Genomic DNA, 22813 nt, shown 5'->3' on the forward strand with positions numbered 1-22813 from the left:
TGGGAAGAAGCATTTTGTATCCTGTGACTTTTGGGCAAAAGGCCCCATTCTTTTTAGGGATTGGACTGCTTAAGTTGGGAAAAATCACTTGTGACTTGGTTCGATCTTTCTTGCAATAATGACTTGTTTCAATGTGATTGTCATTTGAATGCATGTTAAGAACCTATGGTGAATGTATATATATTATTGAGTGTTATGTGATATCACCTGCTAGTTTCATTTTTTGTTATGCTAATTGGCTTTTGTACTGCGCACATCACCACTGTAGTAGTCTTAAAGCATCAGATCAAAACCCTGTCTGTATAGGTGAACTGTAGCCAGATCGCGGTCTGTGGAGTGAAAAGGAATTGGGTGTGGAGGGGGAATGTACGTGGGGAATGGCAAAGAGGGAGAGTTGGAGAACATAACAGACAGACAATGGTTCACAACAAAAAGGGAAAGAGAACATAAGGTTGAGTGGTAGTGATTCTGGTTGCGTGTGTAGTAGTATGGGTTTAGACCAAAAACGGTAAGGAAAAAAATAGGGACTATTCATATTGGAGAAGTCGATTATCTTGGGGGTCATTCCAACCCAGGCGCTAATTGCGCCAACTTTACCACCATGGTCTAAACTACGTTTAGACCATGGTGGATGGCGGATTTACCGCCCCATTCCAAGGTGAGTGGGGCGGTAAATCCCCATTTCCCATTTTCCCTTCCCCATTCCCATTTTTGCCCCATAGGGCATAATGGGAGTGGGGAAGGCGCTAATTACGCCACCATAAATTACGGTGGCGTAATTAGCATCATGGCAGTTTAGCGCCATGGATTTTAACGGCTGCTAAAAGCAGCCGTTAAAATCAGAATCAGGCGTTAAGGGTTAACGACGGCGTTAACCCTTAACGCCTGGGTCGTAATGAGGCCCCTTGTCAGTTAGCAGTGCAATGTGTTGGTATTTTTCAAAATCCTGATATCGATGTGTGATGGCCTTGATGTGCTGAAGAGTTGCTGTGAGTAGTGATGGCTTAAAACCAGTTATTTGTTATGAGTTCCCTTGTAAGGAGTACTCAAGAGTTCTGGTAATGCTGGGCCCTCTGTCAGAGGTGTTGGAGCCTGGAGATTGGCTGTGTGCTGAATGAAAGCTGGGGGACAAAACAAGGACACTATGACAACGAATCGCCCCACGGTGAGCCATATTTGGATAACTTCCAGTGGACTAGGGAAAGAGAGTGCGTGTCACAATTATATAATAACCTGGGCTGACATTTATCCTATGCTAAAGGGGACCATAGAGAATTATAATGAACAAGGCACGTTACAGTGCAGTGTGCTGGCTGGATTCCGTGGTTGATTACGATAGAGACTGCTGCAGCAAGTCTAGCTATGGGGAGCTTTCTCAGTTGCAGGCCATAGTAAAATAAGTTATTCCTTTGCCTAGGCATTGACATAAAAACATCAGTTTAAACCTGTTTTAGATCTTTGGCTCATCACAGTGTTCGGAAACCTTTCTCTTATCAACTTTCCCTCCATATTCTATGGACCCCCACATTATTTGTTTTTACTATGTCCTTCACTGGCCTTTTGCTCACTTGTTATGGGGAAACAGACTAGTTCTTCAGACTGTTAGTACCTGGAAACCTTTTGCATTAGTCTTTTGATTTTGTTATCTGTTTGGGTAACATTTTCATGTTGCACACAGCACCTTGCAGTGCAATGGGGATACTTTTGTATCACCCTAGACTGTTAGGACCATTCAACTGAGATAGTACAATACTCCACTCTTAGTATAAGGATGTACCACCAGAGTTCAGGTTTGCTCAGACAGAGCAGCCAGGCTTTTCTTGGGAGGGAGAGAGGGCTGTAGAATCGGTACAAAGAATTTATATTGTAAAAATAAAGGGTTTATTTAAATACAAGTAGGCCAAGAAGAATCCTGGGTAAATAAGTACTATAACATGATATATAACCACAATTATAAAAACAGAACACTATGCTTTAAAGTACACAGACCAAAGCATAGGCCTTGTTCAGGAAACCTAACCGTATTTCTAGGGAAGTCAGACCTTATCCTACACAATTAGTATAGGCCACCGTTAGGGAGAATTCTCATTTCTGTGCTAATTCCTTTCAACCTTAGAGACCCCCAGCTCTTTTGCTGGACTTAAGACTTTTTAATTTTAACCCTGGAGTGAGTGAGACCTAAAAATGTTACATGAGAATGTAGGATAAGGGGCTACTAGGTAACCCCTCCCCCCCTCCCTAGCACTCCACATATGATGGTGTGTGCTGGGCCCACAAAGAGAAAAGATAAGTAAAGTCAATTTCACTTTACTATTCTTGGGAGAAGTAGTTGACACAAGAAAAGGTTTTTAATCTTTATGAGAAATCTAAAGGATTTCTCTGTGACACTGCACTAAAGGTGCTGTGTGTCACCATTTAAAAGGTAGATGCCTATGGAGTTTCAGACTCCAAAAACAGTGGAAACACATAATACAAATCGGGTCAGACACATGAGAGAGTGAGAAAAAGGTCTAGCTCACTCCAGGGTGAAAAAAAAGTCCTAAGGTCCAGCAAAATAGCTCAGGGTCTATAACGTTGAAGGAAATTAGCACAGAAATGAGAATTCCCCCTAACAGCGTAGTAACAATAGCATTATCTTTTCCCTTACTAACGTTGCTACAAATGTAACTGCGAACACACACAAAAGTGAAAGTGTCCTTTGAAGTGTGTTATCAAGTATTCCGAAGTGTTCTAGTGTAAACGTCTAACATATTTAAAGTAATTCTGGTGTACATATAACAAATATATAATTTTATATATATTAGAAATGTAAGAGTTTCTTTGATGTGCATGTCTACCCAAGGTTCAGTGTACTTACCCTGTGTAGATACCCTTTTGGGATGGCCCACAGACACTACCTACACCCACCGGTGACTTCAATGTGTAGGGTGCTGGGGACTTTAATAGATCACTGTTTGAAGGGATTGTGTCCTCCGACGTATTCCACATCTGACAGGTAATGTCCACAGCTGTGCTGCTTCGGAACATTTTCGGCAGAGGGCGTCCTGCGTCAATGGCGTTGATCCAATGTCCCTCGAGGGCCTCCATTGAGGGTAGACGTCACCGGATGTTATATATAGGAAACGCAACGCCCGTAGCCTCAGTTCGTTTTTTTCCACAAACGTGTTTGCTTCGGAAGAATCTCGATTCTTTACTTCGAACGATGTCTTCATCTTCCTCTACTACCCCGAGGTCGGCCTTTAAAAAATGTCGGGACTGCGGTTCGAAAATGTCCATCACGGACCTGCATGACATCTGCCTCTGCTGCCTCGGCGAAAGCCACGCCACTGACTACTGCGAGGACTGCCAGTCCCTGACGTCTAAGGTCTTGCAGGAGCGTAAGGGGAAATTAAAGGTAGGTAGGGTGTCCAAACCCCGTAAATCGAAGTCCGCTGGGCTTTCGACCGATGACTCGAGGGGCGACTCTCTGCGTTGGTGAAAATCCAGGGGGTCTCGGTCTAGGAGTGGTTCCCGCCATTCCTCTGCCTAGAGGCATTCTAGGAAGGGAACAGGCTTGGTCCACCACTCGCACGCCTTCGGGCTCAGGAGGTCGTCTCGATCATCGGGAACCGTCGAGGTCCTGATCGGACAAGGGAGATCGCCATAGCTGTGCCAGGTCCAGGTCCTCGACACCATCGAGACCGTCGAAACCTGTGAAGCCTTTCGAAGAAGGCGTCGACGCCATCAGCGCCATGTCCGTCAATGGACGTTCTCGAGGCTCTGCCCCCGAAGAAGTCGTCGATGCCGTCGGCGCATCGGTCGACGCCGATTCCCTCGACGCCGTTTGTGGAGGATTTGCCGGAGGTGCCCCTGAGGGCTGTGGAACCTCTGAGGAAGGCTTGCAGTAAGTCTGTGAGGCCTGTTTTTGAGCCCAGGTCTGTTTCTCCTCCTAGATTAGATTTTTTCCACCCTTTGCAAGAAATTTCGGAGGTTGATGAACTGTCTGATCAGGAGATGGGCTTGCCTGTGCATCCTGTCGTCCCAGATGACCTTTTGTCTGAGCATAGTCATAGTCAGATGGAGGAACTCCCGTCAGTCATTGCATGACGCCAGTGACCTCGACGCCTCTCCGGAGGTGGAGTATGGCCGGCCTGAACCAGGGGCGCATGCTTAGTCTTCCTATAGGCGTCTCATGTAGAGGTGATGGAGTACTTGGGGTGGTCTTTCCCCCCAGTGGAGTTTGATCAGGATGACTTGACTGATATCCTGGATCCGGGTCCGTCCACTGACCTAGTGTTGCCGTTTCACATGGCTTTGCAAAAGAGGGTGGCGGCGGCTTGGACTGCTCAAGAGCGTCTGTCGGCAGTTAACAGGTCGTTCCTGAAAAAATACCGCCCATCCAGTAGTGACCCCTGCTACTTATCGTCGCACCCTACTCCGGAGAGTTTGGTAGTGCAGGCGGCTACGGCCTCCTCGAAGCAGGCTGCGTACACTATAATCCCTCCTGAAAGGGACGACCAGTGCTTTGATGGTTGGGCGAGGAAAGTATTTTCTACTGGGAGTATGTCGTTGAAGTCGGCCAACTCCACTTGTGCCTTTGCAAAGTTTACACACACTCTGTGGAACTGTGCGTCTTTTGCGGCTGAGCATATTCCCGAGGGGGAATAAAGGGATGGCTTTCTGGCCTTCGTGCAAGACGGCAAGGATGCTACGTGCGAATCCCTTCAGTCGGGTTTGGACACGGCAGATGGTGTCAGCCGGTCCATGGCTGCGAGCATCGTGATACACAGGGTTGTGTGGTTGTGGAAGGCGGGTTTTGCCCCGGATGTGCAATCCCGTCTTCTAAACATGCCCTTTGACGGCGTTCATTTGTTTGGCAGCAAGGCTGACGAGAGCCTTGAGAGGTTGCAGACATCCAAAGCTGCAGCGAAGTCTTTGAGCGTTGCAGTACGGCAACCTCCGCCTTTTCGTCCTAGGGGACAGCAATGGAGGGGAGGTTCCTTTCGCTACCACTCCTCTTTTGGTAGAGCAAGAGGGGCTGCCAGTCAAAGGGGGCAGCGAAAAGGTACCTGTGGTGGTCGGGGAAATTGTGGTGCCAAAGCCGCTCGGGCAATTGCCTCTTTGCCATCAGGAGCTGCCGCAGCCGCTACAACTCACTCATGAGGCCATGTCTCATGGTTCGCGGGTGTGGGGCAGGCTAGCACAGCATCTTGGAGAACGGCGTTCCATTACTTCAGATGCATGGGTTCTGGATACCATAGCCCACGGCTACTGCCTTCTCTTCCTGCAGCGGCCTCACAACAATCCACCGGGGAAGCTCTCTCTGAAGCAGCCAGATCCGCTCCTTGCGCAGGAGATCCTATCCCTGCTGGGGAAAGGTGCCATAGAACTGGTGCCTGTGGCGGAGAGGAACAAGGGATGGTATTCCCCATATTTTTTGATTCCCAAGAAAGACGGAGGACTGAGACCCGTCATTTGCGTTGGTTAAACAAACTTCTCAGGAAGGACAAGTTCAAGATGGTTACTCTTTCTCAGGTCCTCCAGGCCCTTCGGCTTCTGGATTGGTTGGTGTCTCTCGACCTCAAGGACGCGTACTTTCATGTGCCGATTCATCCCAAGCACAGGAAGTACCTGAGGTTTGCAGCTGGCGACCCGCACTTTAAGTTTCGGGTCCTGCCATTCGGTTTGACCTCCTCCCCGATGGTCTTCACCAAGCTCATGGTGGTGGTGGTAGCGTACTTCAGGCGAGGGGGGATTCACGTCTACCCCTACCTGGACGACTGGCTGATCCGAGCGCGCGCTCTCGAGCAAGTTTTGGATCATCTCGGTCTCACCTGCCGCACCCTCCATAGGCTGGGCTTCTCCCTGAAATTCAGGAAGTTGCATTTGACACCATCCCAAAAGCTCCAGTACATCAGTGCTGTGCTAGACACGTCCCTGGGGAAATGTTCGCCTCCCCAGGTCAGGGTTCATCACATTGTGCAGATGCTGGACAAGTTGCAAAGTGCCCAGTGTCTCACAGCTTTCGACTTCTTAAGGTTGCTGGGCCTCGTATGGCATTCTGCATCTTTCTGGTGCCAGAGGCCAGACTACAGATGAGATCCCTGCAATGGGCCCTTAAACTGCAGTGGTCCCAGTTCTCGGGTAAGATGTCGGATCCCTTGCAGATTCCACTCTCGGTTGCCAGGATCTTCTGTGGTGGGCCGACGAAAGGAACCTGCTGAAGGAGGAACCGTTTTTGCAACCATGGCCGGAGGTAACGATTGTGACGGATGCTTCCCTCACAGGATGGGGTGCTCATGCCAATGGACTGACAGTCAGCGGTCATTGGTCTCTGTCGGAGTCCAAGAGCTGAGAGCCATCAGGCTTGCAGGGGAAACGTTTCCTGATTATGACGGACAACACAGTGGCCTTGCATTACCTCAACAAAAAAAGGGGGGCAGGGTTGCTCCCGTTGTGCAGGGAGGCGATGCAGCTCTGGTTCTGGGCCATCGAACAAGGTCTTTCGATCTCGGCAGTTCATCTGGCCGGAGACGAAAACGTGGCGGTGGACACTCTGAGCAGGCAGAGCACAGTCTCTCACGAGTGGGAGTTGGCTCAGGAATTCCTTCTGGAGATCTTCGCCCTTAGGGGAACCCCGCAAGTGGATCTCTTCGCCACCAGTGTCAACCAGAAGTGCGAGAAATTCTGCTTAAGGCAATTTCCTCCAAGAGGAGCCCTAGGAGACGTGTTCATGGTGGATTGGTCATTCCCGCTGCTGTACGCGTTTCCTCCAGTCCCTGTCACTCCTCAAGTGTTGCAGAGGTTCGGGACCCGCATGATTCCGGTGGCTCTGGATTTGGGCCAGGAGAGCGTGGTACCTGGACCTTCTCGAATTGTCCATCTGCCCTCCACGCCATCTTCCTTACCGAGAGGATCTGCTCTCGAGGGAGGGGGGGTTCAGGTTCTCCATCCAGAGGTCAGGGCTCTCAACCTTCATGCTTGGTATCTGAAATGTTGAGATACAAGGAATGGGACCTCCCGGATGATGTGATGGAGGTGTTGCTTTCGGCCAGGCGGCCAGCAACGAAGTCCCTGTACTGTTGCCGTTGGCATAAGTTCTGCGACTGGTGCAAGAGACAGAATGTTGATCCTTTCCAATGTTCCATTCCTATGGTTTTGTCTGTTCTGCTTTCTTTGGCCCACAAGGGCTTGCAAGTGGGTACCATTAAGGGTTATCTGGCGGCGCTGTCCATATTTAAGCGCTCGTCTGAAGAGTGTTCTTTAAGATACCTTTTTGATTTTGCAGTTTTTTAAAAGGACTGACTAATGTGTTTCTGCCGTCCCCTTTCCAGGTGCCAATTTGGGATTTGAATTTGGTTTTGAAGTTTCTGATGGGTGCTCCATTAGAGCCCTTGCACTCTTGTCCTTTGAGACTGTTGTCTTTCAAGACAGTGTTTTTGGTTGCGGTTACTTCCGCTCGCAGAGTGAGTGAATTGCAGGCACTTTCAGCCAAGCCACCCTTTACTGTTTTCCATAAGGACAGGGTTGTCCTTCGGGTGCGGCCTTCTTTTCTGCCGAAGGTCGTATCTGAATTTCATTTAAGCCAGAAGGTAGTTCTTCCGTCGTTTTATCCTCCTCTGCATCCTTGCAAGGAAGAGGAGAGGCTCCATAGGTTGGATCCTAGGAGAGCTCTGAGCTTTTATATTTTGCGGATGTCCCGGGTCAGAGTGGACTATCAGCTCTTTATCGGTTATACTGGATACCGGTTGGGCCAGGCTGTTAACAGACCTTGTCCAGGTGGATCATCCTCACTATTACTGAGTGTTACCGTTTGGCGGTTAAGGACCCTCTGGTAGGTTTACGTGCTCACTCTACTAGGGGCGTGGCTACCTCCACTGCCCTTCAGCGGGGTGTTCCTATTCGGGATATTTGTGAAGCAGCCACATGGGCTTCTCTACATACTTTTGTCAAACATTACGCCCTGGATTCAATCCACGGGCGGGATCTGGCTTTGGTAAGGTGGTTCTTTATTCCGCCATTTGATTGGGTATTCTAAATTCTTTTCCGACCTCCATAGTTTGGTACTGCTTTGGGAGTCTGTCATAGATGTGGAATACGTCGGAGGACACAATCCCTTCGAAGTTACTTACCAAATCTGGTAACGTTCTTTCGATGGGATGTTCCTCCGATGAATTCCAGATCGCCCTCCCAACCTGCCGCTCTGGAGAATTTCCTATGTGATTGCAGCTTACGTTTCCGCAAAGCTATCTGCAGTCAGACTGGTAGGAGATTGGTGCCACGTGTTCTGGGGAAAAAACTACAACTGAGGCTACGGGTGATATAACATCTGGTGACGTCGACCCTCGACAGAGGCCCTCGAGGGACATTGGATTGACACCATCGACACAGGACGCCCTCTGCCGAAAATCTTCCAAAGCAGCACAGCTGTGGACATTACCTGTCATAGATGTGGAATACATCGGAGGAACATCCCATCGAAAGAACGTTACCAGATTTGGTAAGTAACTTGATCTTTTGAATCATATAGTAATAAGTCAAATGAAAAGGTTATTTAGAACATGCAAGAGAGCACAAATATTCTTAAGCAGGCAAATACTTTTGGATCCCCCGAGGAAGAGTCATTCAGTACAATAGGCTACGCCAAAGTCAATGGGCAAAAGTCTTATATAGGATGCAGCACTTCTGGTTGGTAAGTAGAAAAAGTCTTTGCACAATCTCTTAGGCGTCTTTGAAGAAAAGAAGAATCAAATGCAGGGCCACAAGCTGATTAGACTTGTGAGTAGTAGAAGATGCAAGCAACTCTACAGTAAAAGGTAAGTTCTCTCAGACTTTTAACAGTACATTTGCATTGAAGAAAAAGTGCAGCAGATGACTTCTGTTCCTGTGCAGCTCTGCAGATATCACTGTTCCTGGGCCTCAGTCGTGGGGACAAGAGGGAGGACTTCTGGGGACTCCTGCAATGGGATGGTCGCCGCTCGCAACCAGCAATCTTCAATTCAGTGGCTGTTCAGTGTTTCAGCTTCTCGCTTCTACCGCAAATAGCAACACTGTGGTTCCTGGCTGTCGAGATGGGCTTTTCTTGTTCCTGGGGTCCTACACTCTGTTGAGGGGGCTCATGCTCGGGCAGTCCTGCTTCCTGGGAGTCCAGAGGATCTTCCTGGAGCTCTAGGCCAGATTAAAAGTAAAACACACAATCTGGTGTTCCTCCCCCAGGCTATACGGTTTCCAGCAGCAACTTTGTGGAAATTCAACCAGCTCCGAGATGGATGTCCAGGTGGCTTACTTTGGAGTTGATTGGTCCCACCAACTCAAGGGGAGAAGTCGTCCTTGCAGGGGCTTCACTTTCGATACGAATTTGGAGTTTCAGCACTGCAGCAGGGCTTCACCGGGCAAACCAACATTCCAGGAGTTGCAGCAGGTGTCCTTTTCAAGATTTTCTTCGGTTCCTTCGTCCAGTGGTCGACTCTGCCTTCAAAGCCAAAAAACTCGCCTTTTAGTCAGTTCTCTCCCATGCATTCCAGCCTAGCTGTCACTCACCCAGCAGGGTGGCTGTCCTTGCCGGACAGCTAGCCAGCCAATCACCAAAGAGTGCATTTGGGTCTCCTAGTAGACTAAGCACAGGGAGTTTCGGGCACCTCCCTCACTTACTTCCTGACTACCCCAGACACCCTGGAGTCAGAGGCGAGCTTCAATCGTGAATCCCGCCAAAGGTAAAGTGAACAATGGGACCAAGCCTGGTTTGGCGCACAGGGTAAATCTCAAGAAGAACCTTTCTACCGCTTAGTTGTTGGCTTCCTTCCAGGAAGGGGTTAACTGACTTTGCGTTGGGCGGTTATTTTGAAAGTACTTACCTGCTTGAGAATAATTGTGTGAATACTTGTCTTATTCTGAAAACCTCTTTTCTTTGACACGCCTCTGTAGAATGTTCTTAATGCAACAGTGATATTAATGTCCCCAGCACCCTAAATATTGAAGTCACCTGAAGGTGTAGGTAGTGTCTGTGGGCCATCCCAAAAGGGTACTTACTGATTTAGAAATATTGAGTGTGTGTATTTTGGAGTGTATTTGTGTGTTACTATTACATTGCCCCTTCTGAAGAAGGCTTACTCTAACTGTTGAATAAATTAATAATTGTTTAATCAAGAAACCTTTTGTGTAAGCGTTTTTTTGAATACTTGTCACTGTTAATCCCTGAAGGCCCCTCAGAAAGGGCTATGCCAACACTATCATCACTCCTAAATCTCTGAAAGTTCACGCTGCGGGGTCTAGCTTTCCCACACTGGCCGCTTCTCACTGGAACGCTCTTCCCTTTCACCTAAGGATGATAGAGTCCCACCAAGCTTCCCGTAAAGCCATCAAAACCAAGCTTTTTGTATAACTGTATTCCCTACTCTGTTGCTATGTTATTTCGGATGTATTACTGATTGCTTGCCCACTTGATTATGTTTTCAAGACACCTACCTTTCATGTATTAAGTCACCGATTTCTATGCACTTGTACCCAAGAGAGCGATTTGGTCACCTGTAACCTACTCAATTACACTTTCATGCAAGATTTCATGTAACAGCGCCTCGATGCCCTAGGGCTGTAAGTGGGCTATAGAAATGCAAATAAATAAAATAAATAAATCTCTGAGTAACTCCCCTAAAGCTCACATTGACCCCTCTTGAGATAAGCCTGGCTGCTCAACACGCTACCAACCTGTGTAGTACAGACTTATACCAAAGGTTGGGTTCCTTTTGCCAGGAGGACAAAGTTGGTGTAGTCTCCCAAAGGGTACTGCATATAATCTTGCATAACGGGGAGGAAAATGGTTAGTGTAACGTGAGCTTAGTCCAAGGTTCTAGACTGTTTTTTTGCATAGTAAGTCCTTTAAGTCCTAAAATGCTACTACCCTAGCTAAAAGCATTTAGGAGAGGGCTTGAAGCCTTGACAAGCTGCGAATAATGAAGAGTTCCTGTGGATTTCTTCCAGTCTTTGGTGTTACTGTAGCAGAAAATTAACAACTAACAAGGGAAACTTTAAAACGGACTAGAGAAAGGGACTGAGGTAAGAGGGGGGTTGCCCTGGACGCCTCTGCATGCACTCGAATGCTCTGGAGTGACTTCTTAGAATTAGGTAAGCAATACCTTTTTCCCCACAGTACTTTAGATTAGAATAAAATGTGTGTGCTGAATTCTCTGTGATGTTGCAGATCTGGACCCGACCTCCGGATTCCTTGGTCTGATGACTGAAGGCAGGACTCTGGACGGAATCTCTTAGCAGCAGTCTTGAGGGAGGACTTGTAGCACGACTTCAGCAACTTCTGGTTCCACTATGCAGTTTTGGTGCCTTTTCTGCAACACCTACAGAGGACACGGATCGACCGGTCAATCTTCTTCGCTTCCTTCTGTCCCACTGTTGGGGAGAATTCTAATTTCTGTGCCAATTCCCTTTAACCTTAGAGACCCCCAGCTCTTTTGCTGGACTTTAGGACGTGTTAATTTGAACCCTGGAGAGAGTGAACCCTTTTTCTTACTCTTTCATGTATTTTGATCTGATTTGGATTATGCGTTTCCTTTGTTTTTGGCATCTGAAGAACTCCATACGCATCTACATTTTGTATGGTGACACACAGCACCTTCAGTGCAGTGTCATAGAGAAATCCTTTAGGTTCCTCCTTAGATTTAAATACCTTTTCTTGTGTGAACTACTGTTCCCAAGAATAGTAAAGTGAAATTGACTTGACTTACCTTTTCTCGTTGTAGGTCCAGCACAACCCATCTTATGTGGAGTGCTGGGGTTGTTACTTAGTAGCTCCCTTTTTTACTTACTCATGTAACTTTTTTTGTGTTACCCTCACAACTTTAAATGGCTGGTGGCAGTGGTTTAATTTTCCTACCACTGTGCTTTTCTACCACCGGCTGAATCCTCCGCTGCAGTATAGCACCCATGGGTGCCCATTTTGTCAAAATGGCCCGGTCGTCTTTTTCGCCATTTCTTGTTCGTGAGATCTTTCTTGGGTTTTACTCTGTGTGCCTAACCAGGTTTGAGCCCTTTATTCGTTTTGCCTTTGGCGGGATTCAGGACTGAAACTCGCCTCTGGCTCCAGTGTGTCTGGCAGGGCAGGAAGTGATCGAGGTGCCCGAAACTCCCATGTCCTTAGTCTCCAGGGTTACCTGAATGCACCCAGTCCTGATTGGCTAGCTGGCTGTCCTTGCACGACAGCCACCCTGCTGTGTGAGTGACAGATAGGCTGTGCATGAATGGGAGAAACCTGCAGACAAGGCTTCTTTGAAGACAGAGTTGACCAATGGGAAGAACACCCCGACATAGAAACTGTGAGCGAAGCTTGCTGCATCCTCCTGGACAGTTGAACTGCCCGGTGAAGCCCTGCTGTTGTGCTGAAACTCCTTTTTTCTGATCGACAAGAGAAGCTCCGGAAAGGACGACTTCTTCCCTTGGGTTAGTGGCACCAACTAAAACCAAGACGACCTTTGCTGGAAGACCGTCCCCAATTAGCTGTACTACTTTGCTGCTGCTGGAACCGAGTGCCAGGGCTTGAGAAATCTGTAGTCGAGTGCAAGGTCTGTAAGTGGGCCAAAAGCTCCAGGAGTCTCCTGAGGACCCTCACGAAGAAGGTCGACCCAAGCTCTAGTCACCTCACCAGAGTGCTGGACTCAAGGAGTGAAGGAAGCCCAACCGGTGTCCAAGATCTGTGGTGGTGCTATTTACCAAGCTCTGAAACCGCGAAGTGCAGCTGATCCGAAGAACGCCCATAGCTGCCTCCGACCATCGAATTACTGTGCAGGAGTCCTCCAGACAGCCTCCCTCTTGTCCCCATGACTGATGCCCAGGAACACAGGATCTGCATCACTGCAACCATACAGAAGCCAGCTAGATCCTCTTCTTCTAAGCTAAGGTACTATTCTTACTAAGGGGTACTTACCTTTTGTAGTTCTACTCTTCTCGGTTGAGACTTGCAGTAGCTGCTTTTGGAGAGTTGATTTCCTCTCCTATAGCAGTCGCCCAGGGGATGTTCCTCATTCCTTTTCTTCTTGCAGGAGTAAAGAATAGTGTCGCTGACTCTCTCAGAAGGGAATTGCGCTCTTGCCACGAGTGGGAACTTTGGCAGGACCACGTGCATCACCTGTTCCGCAGATGGGGCAATCCCCAAATCAAATTATTTGCGACCGCGACGAGCACCAAGTGCCAGAGGTTCGCCAGCATCTTTCCCAGGATGGGAAGCATATGGGACGCATTGTCATTCCCCTCGGACGTCCTGTTTCTGTACGCGTTCCCTCCATTGCTCCTTCGACTCCTCAATCAACTCAGACAGTCCCGGTGTAGGATGATACTCGTCGCACCAGCGTGGCCGAGGCAGATCTGGTACCCAGACCTTCTGAGCATGTCAGGGACCTCTCCAGTCAAGCTTCCTGTGGTTGCATATCTTCTCACCAGGGAAGGAGGCGCAATTCTGCACCACGACCCAGGACCGCTGAACCTGAAGGCCTGACTCCTGCAGCGTTAGAGTTCAGGGAATTCGATCTCTCAGCGGATTGCAAGAAGGTTCTTGCCAAGGCCAGAGCATCATCTACTCTAACATGCTACGGGCATAAATGGAAGAGGTTCGCTGTTTGGGGCCGTGCTCAGAAGATTGATCCTCTACGAGTCAAGTCTCTGCAGCTACTACCATATTTGCTGTCGTTGGCCAAAGCAGGTGTGGCTCATGTCTCCATCGAAGTTCATCTGGTGGCAAGCTCCCGCTACACCAGATCTCCGGGACGGGCATCGTTATGGTCACACGGTCTGGCTAAGGAGTTTGTTAAAGGACTGTTCCTTTCATTCCCACAGGTGAAGGCTACAGCCCCGGCCCGGGAACTCAATGTGGTGCTGACTAGGCTCATGGGCCCTCCATTCCAACCTATGCAGACAGTTCCACGGAAGTTCTTGTCGTGGAAGATGGCGTTCCTCGTGGCCATCACCTCTGCATGACCAGTGGGTGAGATTCAGGCCCTGTCCTGTAAGCCACCTCATTTGACTTTTCACGACACAAGGGTGGTGCTGCAGACGCACCCTTCCTTCATGCCCAAGGTGCCGTCGGACTTTCATTTAAACGAGCCCTTGGTGTTGCCTGTGTTTTTTCCGACGCCTTCGTTGCAGGCTGAAAGGACTTTGCACTCGCTGGATGTGGCTAGAGTGCTGGAGTTCTACGTAGACCGCACAAGAGTTTCTGGAAGACGTCGCAACTTTTTGTGAGCTTTGGCCCTGTGAACTATGGGAAGGCCCTCTCTGAGACTTCGATTTCCAGGTGGCTCTCCAGCTGCATCACCCATTGTCACCGGTTGGCAAACCGACCATTGTCTAGCCGTCCGAGAGCCCATTCGACCAGAGCGATCGATGCAACTACAGCGTTCATGTCTGGTGTGCCCCTGCTAGACATCAGCAGGGCTGCTACGTGGAGGTCGATGCACACCTTCACGAGATTCTACTGCGTCGACAGGGATTCCAGGGAGGAGTCCAGAGTCGGCCAAGCAGTGCTGCGCAACCTGTTTGCCTGGAGGTGAGCCTGGTGAGGAGGTAAGAGATGCTTATGTTGAGCTTTGGCACCTCCTGTGGTTCACATGTCAATCCATGCCAGGCCCCGTGCTGGAGAAGTAACAGGTTACTTACCTGTAACTGTTGTTCTCCAGCATGGGCATGGATTCACACGTGAACCCTCCCGCCTGCCCCTCTGCGGCTCTTCTCTTGGTCCTACTGCCACTTTACGTGCTACCAAATCTGATGATCGCTGCCAGAGGGAGGGGCTTAGATAGAGGGCATTCATTGGCTGTGGGCAGTATGACCCAGAGCTCAGTGATTGGTTGTTAGGAGAAAGACAGTTCAGTAATTAAACTGATTTTTTCTTTACTGAGGATTCCCAGCCTGACGACGGGGAATAGTCATGAGCATGTGAATTCATGCCAGACCCATGCTGGAGAACAGTAGTTACAGGTAAGTAACTTTTTTCATCTCCCCAACAATAGCGCCATTTGAAAATAACCACTTCAGTTCACAAGAAAACTTGAGCATAGCATCGGTTATCGCTGTACTAAGTGCACTGCTCCGTAACATGCATTCTTCCTTCTGTTGTCTCTGCACTGATTATGTATGCCTCTGATCAATAGTTTCTGCTGCGTCTTACCTTCTTATCTCTCCTAATAGAGCTCTTCATCACAGAGCACGCCCATGTGCGAATGCTGAAGGTGCTTCTTGAGGTCTTCTACCAACCCATGCTGAACGTCTGGTTCTCTGACCCCGAGCTGGCGGCCATTTTCCCCAGTTTGGAGGAGTTGATTGAACCGCATGGTAAGTGTCTGAGTAGTGACTCCTAAGCAGTAGACACTGTTGCACATAGCTCCAGCTCAATGCTTTACTCCCTCTGCCTAGTACACTGCACTGTTACCAATCAGTGTAACTTTTTCTCTTCATCAGTGACACTGGTCCGTTTTAATCTGGCACAATGATGTGTGCATGACCATGAGAATGCCGTCCTTCCCACCTTATCTTGTGCAACTGCATGTATGCTTTCCCTCTTCTGCCTGATAGAAACACTGTTTGCTTAGCAATATCTTACCTTGTCCTTTCATTTTGTTCCATCTCTGGCCAGATGATGCCATGCCACAAAAAACAGATGCTTATTTTATGGTTTTGAAGGGCATATGCACTACTTCTCAGCTGCTTATAAGCAACGGGGAAAGATTGCATTTAAAAAGGTGCCTAGAAAGTGACAGTCCATAAGTTTTCATTGGCGTCAAGAGTAGAGTGCTTCCCAGAGGTATATCATTTTCTGTCTTCTAAAGGGTATTCATAAATGCATGAAAGGGATGAAGATGGAAAAGCCTTTTCAGTATGCAGAGCCTAACAGTCTTTGTGCTAGCCACCTGTTTGGGTGGTAGACTCAGTATTGGGCCTTTAGCCTCTTCCTGTGATATGCAGTCCTACCTCCATTTCTTGTGACATCACATTGCCTTCAGTATAGGCACAATGCCCTTCTGCCTCCTTCTGGGATAATTCTGCATCTGCCTTCTGTAAGAAACCTCTTCCGAGTGCAATGAAGCACTTTAAATGCCATACTTTCTCCTCTTGCTGCAGTGCTGTAAGGCCTTGTTCAGACTGTTTACTACCTCTGTACTGGTTTGTCACTCATTTTTCTCTTTCCAGCCCTCTTTCTGGAACAATTGAAGAAGCTTCGTCAGGAGAATAACTCTGTGGTGATGGAAATTGGAGACGTTCTGCTAGACATGGTAAAGGAGGGTCCTTGGGAGAAGAGGGGGAACTTTTATTTGACATGGGGCCTTCTAACTTAAATTTCTCAATTGATGTAAAGCATGTTAGGGAAATGTATCATTATTGTGCTTCATCCCCTCTCCTAGTGAGACCCCCAGCACTTTTTGCTGGACTTCTGGACCTTTTTCTTTTAATCCTGAATGAGTGGAGCCTTTCTCTACTCATTCATTCTTATGGGATCGGTCTTTTGCAACTCTTTTCTTTGTACATCTACCTGTACTATGGAGTCTGCTCCGTAGCTCTTAAAGGCATCTGTGTTTTTCTACTGCAGCACACAGCTCTTTATGGGCAGTGTTGCTGGGGGCCCCAAGGGTCCCCTTTTAAGATTATTTTCCTATGTCCTTAAGTAAACTACTCTTCTTAATTTTAGAGTGATGCTTAGTATTTCTCCCAAAACTGTATAGTCTGAGAGATTGGCACACACCACCTTCAGTGGGGTGCCAAATGGATACTTCGTATCTCCTTTTCTCTGCTCCTGGGACTTTTTAGTCACATAGAAAATCACCTAGTTATGGCTGGTGGCAGTGGACATGTTCTACCAACTGTCGTGTATTTTCTATACCACATGCTATGTCCACAACCTCAGTAGTGCACAATAGGGGCACCCAAGTACCAACCTGGGTCCTTCCTTCTTTTTTCGCCATAACTATCGTCGTTGTTCTTTGTTAGCCCTTCTACCATTTTTTGTGTGTGTGTGTGTGTGTCTGTCCCGCCTAGGCTCCAGTGTGTCCGGACAGGCAGGAAGTGGGGGAGGAGTCTTTCACCCCCCTGTCCTTTGTCTGCCAGAGTGCCTGAATAGGACCAGCTCCCACAGGGTGTTAGGCAAGATTGTATGTTGTAACCCTGTGGGAGACTACACCAGCCCTGTCCTTTTGGCAATAGATACCCAACTATTGGTATCGGTTCATACTACACAAGTTGGTAGAGTGACTGTGCAGTCAGACTTATCTTAAGAGGGGTAATTGTGAGCTTTAAAGGTGTAACATAAAGGTTCACAAATACATGTAGTCAAATTACACTTATAGTCAAGGTTTTCTAGTAAAATAAACAGTCAGTTTTAAAATAAGCCTTATTTTGAAAGGGCAATATGCAACAATAAAATACAATTCAAAAACACTGCTTCATATTTAAGTTAAGCAAGTAGATACACTTTTGGGATGTCACACACACTTCTACACCCTGAGGTGACTTCAATAGCTAGGACACTGTGGACATTGATATATTACTTTTAACACTTAATGCAATGCTGAGTTGGTGGAAAAGGTTGGAGAAGGAAAAAGGTTAGCAAGTTCTCTGAACAGGTGAGAACTTTACAATCTCTCAATGCAGTGTAGGTTGACCCTTTCACAGCAATACAAGTAGTTTATGTACCACCTATGAGGCACAGTTAAACACAGAGTCAGTGGGTCAGAAGAGTCTGCAGGGAGCCATGACGGCCAATGACAATTGAAACAATGTCTAGGGGATCTGAGGCACTTCTTGTAGATGACACAAAAGACATGCACAATGTTATATAGAGAGTTTGTAGAAAATAATCACTGTTGGGCCACAAGCTGTAAGGCTTGTAAAAGCAAAGCTGCAAGCAACTCTGCAGAAAAAGAAGCTAGTGTAAGTCTCCAATGAGACTGATGAGCTACAGACCAAAAAGGTAACTACTCCTTTAGTCAAGGCAGTACCTTGGATTGGAAGAAGAGGATCTAGATGGCTTCTGGTCAGGTTGCAGTCCTGCAGTTCCTGGGCCTCACTCTTCGGGACAAGAGGGAGGACATCAGGATGACTCCTGCACTGCAGTTTGAAGGTTGTTGGCGGCAAAGGGCTCTTTCCAATTCAGCGGCACTTCACAGTTTTAGCTTACGGTCAATAGCACTACCGCAGATTCTTGGATACCTTGTGGGCTTCCTTTGCTTCTGGGGTCCAGCACTGTGTTGAGGTGGCTCAGGCTTGGGTTGTCCTGATGCGAGAGGGTACTTAGTATCTTCCTGGAGCTCGGGTCCGGCTTAAAGACGATGCACTCTTTCCTTGATTCCAGCAGCAGTAAAGTAGTACAGCCAGCAGGGAGAGGTGTTCCAGTCAAGTTCGTCTTGGGGTCAGTTGGTCCCACCAACCCAAGCAAAGAAGTAGTCTGTTCCGGGCTTCTCTAGTCGATATGAAATCTGGAGCTTCAGCACTGCAGCGTGGCTTCACCGGGCAAACCAACATTCCAGGAAGGTGCAGCAAGCTTCTCTTCCAGTTTCTTTCTTCAGTTCCTTCGTCCAGTGGTAGACTCTGTTTTCTGTCTAAGAGTCCTCGGCTTTTATGCAGGTTTCTCCCATTCATTCGCAGTCTAGCTGTCACTCACACACAGAGACGTTGCTGGGGGGGGGGCTAATGGGGCGATGGCCCCAGGTCCTTTGGTTGTGGCCCCGGGTAGAAGCTCAGGGCATACAACCAAAAGACTTACCAGCCCTGAGTCCCGACAGTCCCAACATTAGCCTAGCCCCCGATCCTTTCCAGAGCTAGCGACACCCCTGCTCACACAGCAGGATGGCTGTCCTCCATGGACAGCCTGCCAGCCAATCACCTTTGGGTGCATTCCTGTAACCAAGGAGACTAAGCACAGGGAGTTTCGGGCACCTCCCTCGCTTCCTGCCCTCACAGGCACGCTGGAGCCAGAGGCGGGTTTCAGCACTGAAGCTCGCCAAAGAAAAAACTTACTCGGGGACCAAACCTGGTTTGGCGCACAGAGTGAAACCCAAGAAAGACCTCACAAGTACGAAATGACGAAAAAAGAAGGCTGGGCCATTTTGACAAGATGGGCATCCCTGGGTGCAATAATGCAGCTGAGGATTCAGCCTGCGGTAAAAACGCACAATGGTAGGAAAATTAAGCTACTGCCACCAGCCATTAAATGTAGTGAGGGTAACATTAATGTTACATGAGTAAGTAGGAAAAGGGGCTACGAAGTAACCCCCCAGTACTTCCACAGAAGATGGGCTGTACTGGACCTACATAGGAAAAACAGGTTAGTAAAGTCAATTTCACTTTACTACTCTTGGGAACAGTAGTTTAACCAAGAGGTTTGTAAACCTTAAGAGAAATACAAAGGACTTCTCTGTGACACTGCACTGAAGGTGCTGTGTGTCAGAATACAAAAGGTGATGCCTGTGGAGTTTGTCAGACTCCAAACCCAAAAGAAACAGAGCCCAAATCAGATAAAAATACTTGAGTGAGAAAAAGGTCTTGCTCACTCCAGGATAAGCTGCGCGAAGGCACCTATCCAACGGTTTACAAGGGGAAGAACAAACCAACAGAAAACCTTGTAGCACTGAAGGAAATCCGGCTAGAACATGAGGAAAGGAGCACCTTGCACAGCCATACGGGAAGGTCGGTATGCACTTTACGTAATGAATTGTTGTGTGATACAGGAGAATGAAGAAAGGTCGTCTCTGAAAAGGCTAAAGACTTTTGTATGTTTAGGGATTGTTTCTTACAAACTGATGTGGTGAACACTCCATACTAGTAGGGCCAGCTTGAGGACATCTCAAGTCCATTACACAACCACTCACCAACTAACTACATGAAGTACCATGCCTAGTTTGTTCTAGATATTGCCATCACAATAATACTCTGCTCTAAACTTTGCCTAAGGCAGTCAGGTATGCATTTCCTTTTGTCCTGGCAGCCTCCTCGGAGTGCTTCCCTCTGCCATCTCGTATTCACCTCATCCACTCTCTGACCGTCCCTCCCTCACTCCCTCCCCGCCCGCCCATTCGGTTCTCATTGATCCGTGTCCTCCCTACGTGACCGGAACAGCTGCATTTCAGAGGGCCTCCAATGGTAGCCTTGCCCAGGCAGCCTGCTATGGGGCAGGGGCAAAGGGCAGCGCACTGCTTGCCAGCTCACATGCACTATTTGCCCCTGTTCGCCCAGCGGAGCAGCCTACTGCAGCAACTCCAAATAAGGTGGCACGGATGGTGAGCAAAGCCATTACTTTGTTCAATTAAAACCGTGTCACTTCTATTAATTCTAGGACACCCGACTTACTGTTGTACTCTAATATACATAGTCATTTGCCTCTCCCCAGTACCCCTCTAGGCTTCCTTGGCGCTTCTAGGGCACTATCTCATACCGATTCTAGCTTGTATCCCTAGGCTTAGACTGTGAGCACTGCCCTGACCAGATCTCACAGCAGCACACCCCCCCCACCTCTACTCAGACCTCTCCACCTGCCAAAAGTTCTGGTCAGCCTTCATCCCCATGCCTTACTCTGCCCAGATCAGAGCTGTAAACTGGCACGCCAAATACTTAGCCAAGGACACTCCCTGCCACCCATTCCCCCCTTCCACAGTCCCCCACCTCCCCTCCTACTCTTTCACCATCTCCCCTCTCCCTTAACTATCACACAATTCTCCACACCCATCCTCCTCTCCCCCCTCACCTCACATACTCTAACACCCACTCCCCAACCGTCCCTTACACCTCCAGGAATAGGGCTACATGCTGGGGCTCTACTGTGCAGAACAGCACTATCTACTGCCCCCCAGTCTGTAATCTCACTAACCCCTGCCCCGCCAACACATCCAGACACTCCCCCTCCCACCTTTCTCAACCCATCGCCCTCTTGCAATTGGCTGGAATAGTCAGGTGTGTCTCTGCCTTGCTCCCTGCATCCATTTCCCCCTTGCCTTCTGGACTGCAATCTCGAAGGATCTGGTAGGGAAACCACTTGGGAAGCAGCTTTAGGGGCTGGTTGATGCTCAGTGAGTAGTTGTACATGAATTGTAATCCGTTTTTGGCCTCTTTCATGTACTCTAGTGGAGGGGTTCAAGTGTTTTTTTAGTCATTTTTTTGGACCAATTTGTGCTATTGTGATGGGTTTCTCTTGTGTTTTTGTTGCTTCTGACCCTGTTTTTCTGTGCTGGCCTGCATGTAGAGTGTGCAGTCCCTGGGATGTAGTCCTCTGTTTGTGTCTGGCTTTCTCTCAGTCCTGCCTTCCCGCCTCCCAGCCCGCTCACCTCCCCTGATTGGTACGTCCACCTGGTCATAACTGACCTTCCCAGGGCAGTCCTCTGCCCGTGCAGCACCTGTGGCTAAGGGCTACAAGGCAAAGGGTGGCTCCCACAGAGGCGGCACCAGATTGTGTTTTCAGGTGTCAGCAGGGGAGGTCAGTGGCCAGCCGTCAACCAGCAGCAACCATCAAGGTATGTGTGGGCTGGGTGGGTGAGTAGAGAAATCACTCTACTACAGAAACCCTGCCATTCGATCCTGCCTTAAAACCAGGCTATTAACACTAACCTGCTTAACAACTAGATACAATTGTGAACACTAGCATGCGTCGCATCTAGATAGGGTTGTAAATGTTAGCAAGTGCCACACTTGGATAGCATTGTGAATGTTAGCAAGTGCCACACTTGGATAGCATTGTGAACCTTAGCCTGCGCCAGACTCAGACAGAATTGTGAATAACAAGTACCACATTTAGTTAGAATTGTGAACATTAGCCTGCACCGGACCCAGACAGACTTGCGAATGTTAGCAAGTGCCACACTTAGATAGAATTGTGAATATTAACGTGTCACATTGAGACAATATTATGAATGTCTACCAGTGCCACGTCTAGATAGAATAGCGAATATTAGCATTTGCCACATCTAGACTGCATTGGTAATATTACCAATACCACATTTAGATAGAATTGTGAATGCTAGCTTGCGCATCTAGACAGGATTTTGAAGGTGGGCCAGTGCCACATTTGGATATAATTGTGAATATAGGCGTGCGTCATATATAGACAGGATTTTGAATATTAGCCCGTGCCGGATCTAGATAGAAATGCAGAGATATTCACGCGTCACATCTAGAAAGAACGTGGAAATTTAGCACATATCACTTCTAGATAGCAAGGTCAATAACCAACCCACTAACAATTTCACTCCTCTGCAGACACCTCTCAAACTCTAACCAAACACAACCACAACCCTAAAGCACAACAAACCGCACAAACATTACTACACTGCAACAACAAAACAAACCACATATAACTTCACACAACGGCTACCGACCGGAAAGCACCCCCAAGCTCAGCGAACGGTGTTAACCGAACTGAAGCTGCCAACAGCACATCACTGCTCTCTTGCACTTATCCCGCTCGTTCCCACTAATTCACCCCCTTTCCTTTTCAGATCCGCCAGAGCCCTGGGGACCACTCCGGTGGTGATAGTGCGTGGTACAAATATCCTTTAACATTAACAGGATACAAATTAAAAAGTCCTAAAGTCCAGCAAAAGAGCTGGGGGTCTCTAAGGTAGAAGGAAATTAACACAGAAATGATAATTCACCCTAACAAAGGGTGTCTGGCTGTCCTGATTGGACAGCCACATGTCCCTTTCTGTAAAATACTAAGAGATTGCAGAGGAGTGTGTGCTGGAACTGTATAAGAGGTGAGGCTTCTGGAGTGTAAAGCAAGTCGACCACTGTGTTGGGCAGAATTCCATGCAGTTACCTCTGGGACCACCACACACAATTAGGAATACAGGTGTAAGCC

The 22813-nt window shown here is 48.2% G+C and overlaps 1 protein-coding gene across 10 annotated transcripts in view; it reads left to right on the top strand.

The window, feature by feature from the left end:
- The window catches only part of ARHGEF1 (Rho guanine nucleotide exchange factor 1), a 1792426-nt gene that overhangs the window by 1013372 nt on the left and 756241 nt on the right, over positions 1-22813 (top strand). For all 10 annotated transcript variants that reach the window (XM_069640923.1, XM_069640913.1, XM_069640921.1 and 7 more), the window contains 2 exons: positions 15166-15309; positions 16165-16247. In XM_069640923.1, the coding sequence (XP_069497024.1) occupies positions 15166-15309; positions 16165-16247 (227 nt within the window). The remainder of the gene's footprint in view (positions 1-15165; positions 15310-16164; positions 16248-22813) is intronic.

Source organism: Ambystoma mexicanum, chromosome 1q, assembly GCF_040938575.1.
Source record: "Ambystoma mexicanum isolate Mex_15411 chromosome 1q, UKY_AmexF1_1, whole genome shotgun sequence".
NCBI classification, from domain to species: Eukaryota; Metazoa; Chordata; class Amphibia; order Caudata; family Ambystomatidae; genus Ambystoma; species Ambystoma mexicanum.